General features: G+C 54.8%; 1 protein-coding gene across 1 annotated transcript in view; it reads left to right on the top strand.

The window, feature by feature from the left end:
* Positions 1 to 1,417, top strand: part of LOC102768739 (bifunctional heparan sulfate N-deacetylase/N-sulfotransferase 4) — a 145,663-nt gene that overhangs the window by 129,511 nt on the left and 14,735 nt on the right. The window contains exon 10 of the mRNA XM_015563373.1: positions 4 to 47. Within this exon, the coding sequence (XP_015418859.1) occupies positions 4 to 47 (44 nt within the window). The remainder of the gene's footprint in view (positions 1 to 3; positions 48 to 1,417) is intronic.

The raw sequence follows: 1,417 nt of genomic DNA, 5'->3' as shown, positions 1-1,417 counted from the left end.
GAGGTGCAGTTCTTCAACGGGAACAACTACCACAAGGGGATTGACTGGTGAGGACAGCGCCGTCACGCGCATGCACCCGCCCTGCCCACGGGCGGCCCAGCAGTGTGGTGCCCACAGCGCCTGCAGAACCCCAGCACCCGCGTCACCCACCACGTGAATTAGAAATGAACCCGCTGAGTCGGTGTGGCCCGCCATGTGAGGTGGACGGTGCCATGATGGTAACGCTTTTCTGGTCGGTGAAGATGAGGGAGCAGAGGCCTGTGGGATACTTTCCATAAGGATTATGCACAAGGAGCTTTAAGATCCTCCCTGCCTGTTGTTATCTCACCGTCACTGCGCCCGGAGCACGCATGTCAAACTCAAAGGCTAACGCGGGCCAGATAAACGAAGTCTGACATGCTTGGCCGAGAGCGTGTGAACCGCGTGTATAAGGTGTCTTCCGGGGACACATGCATCGGGAGAGGGCTTCATTCTAGACCCCGCGACGTGTGTCTTCATCAGCCGCAGAGACAGGGCTGATGTGATGGTGTGAGCTGAGATTTGTCGTGGCAATAACACAGGTTCCCAAAACCATGTCCCTGCCAGTCACACAAAACCACATTCCTGATGGTCACACAAAAACCACATACCTGCCAGTCACACAAAACTATGTCCCTGATGGTCACACAAAACCGCGTCCCTGATGGTCACACAAAACCACATACCTGATGGTCACACAAAACCGCATCCCTGACGGTCACACAAAACCGCGTCCCTGAAACCGCGTCCCTGACGGTCACACAAAACCGCGTCCCGGATGTGCTCATAGCAAAACCAAACAACGTCCAGCTCATTGCCATGGATCTGCCCATGGTCAATGGTGACCGCATTCATTGTCTTGACATCTTATTTGCTACAAAACGTACCACATACCTGCCAGTCACACAAAACTATGTCCCTGATGGTCACACAAAACCGCGTCCCTGATGGTCACACAAAACCGCGTCCCTGATGGTCACACAAAACCACATACCTGATGGTCACACAAAACCGCGTCCCTGACGGTCACACAAAACCGCGTTCCTGATGGTCACACAAAACCGCGTCCCTGACGGTCACACAAGGGCATAAGAGGAATATTACCTTGAATTTGAAAACATTTTTTACCTTTTTTTAAGCTTTCCTCGTCCCCGGCCTCCATGGCTCTGGGTCCCCCCCATCCACCAATGCATGTTGTTCCTCAGACGCATTTGAGAAACGTTGGCTCAGTCTTCTTCCTGAACTGACATGTTAGGAACCCGGCATCGGCGACCTGCTCCCGGCTCTCCCAGCTCTGCCCCGTTGTCTAGAGATTGGGTCCCGGTCCAGGTCCCAGGCAGGGGCACCGGTCCCTGAGGGCCGTCCCGCAGGGGGAACCAGGAGGAATTGCAAGGCCCCC

The sequence above is a fragment of the Myotis davidii genome, unplaced genomic scaffold (assembly GCF_000327345.1).
Source record: "Myotis davidii unplaced genomic scaffold, ASM32734v1 scaffold698, whole genome shotgun sequence".
Classification (NCBI taxonomy): domain Eukaryota; kingdom Metazoa; phylum Chordata; class Mammalia; order Chiroptera; family Vespertilionidae; genus Myotis; species Myotis davidii.
This window is presented reverse-complemented; position numbering and strand designations above follow the sequence as displayed.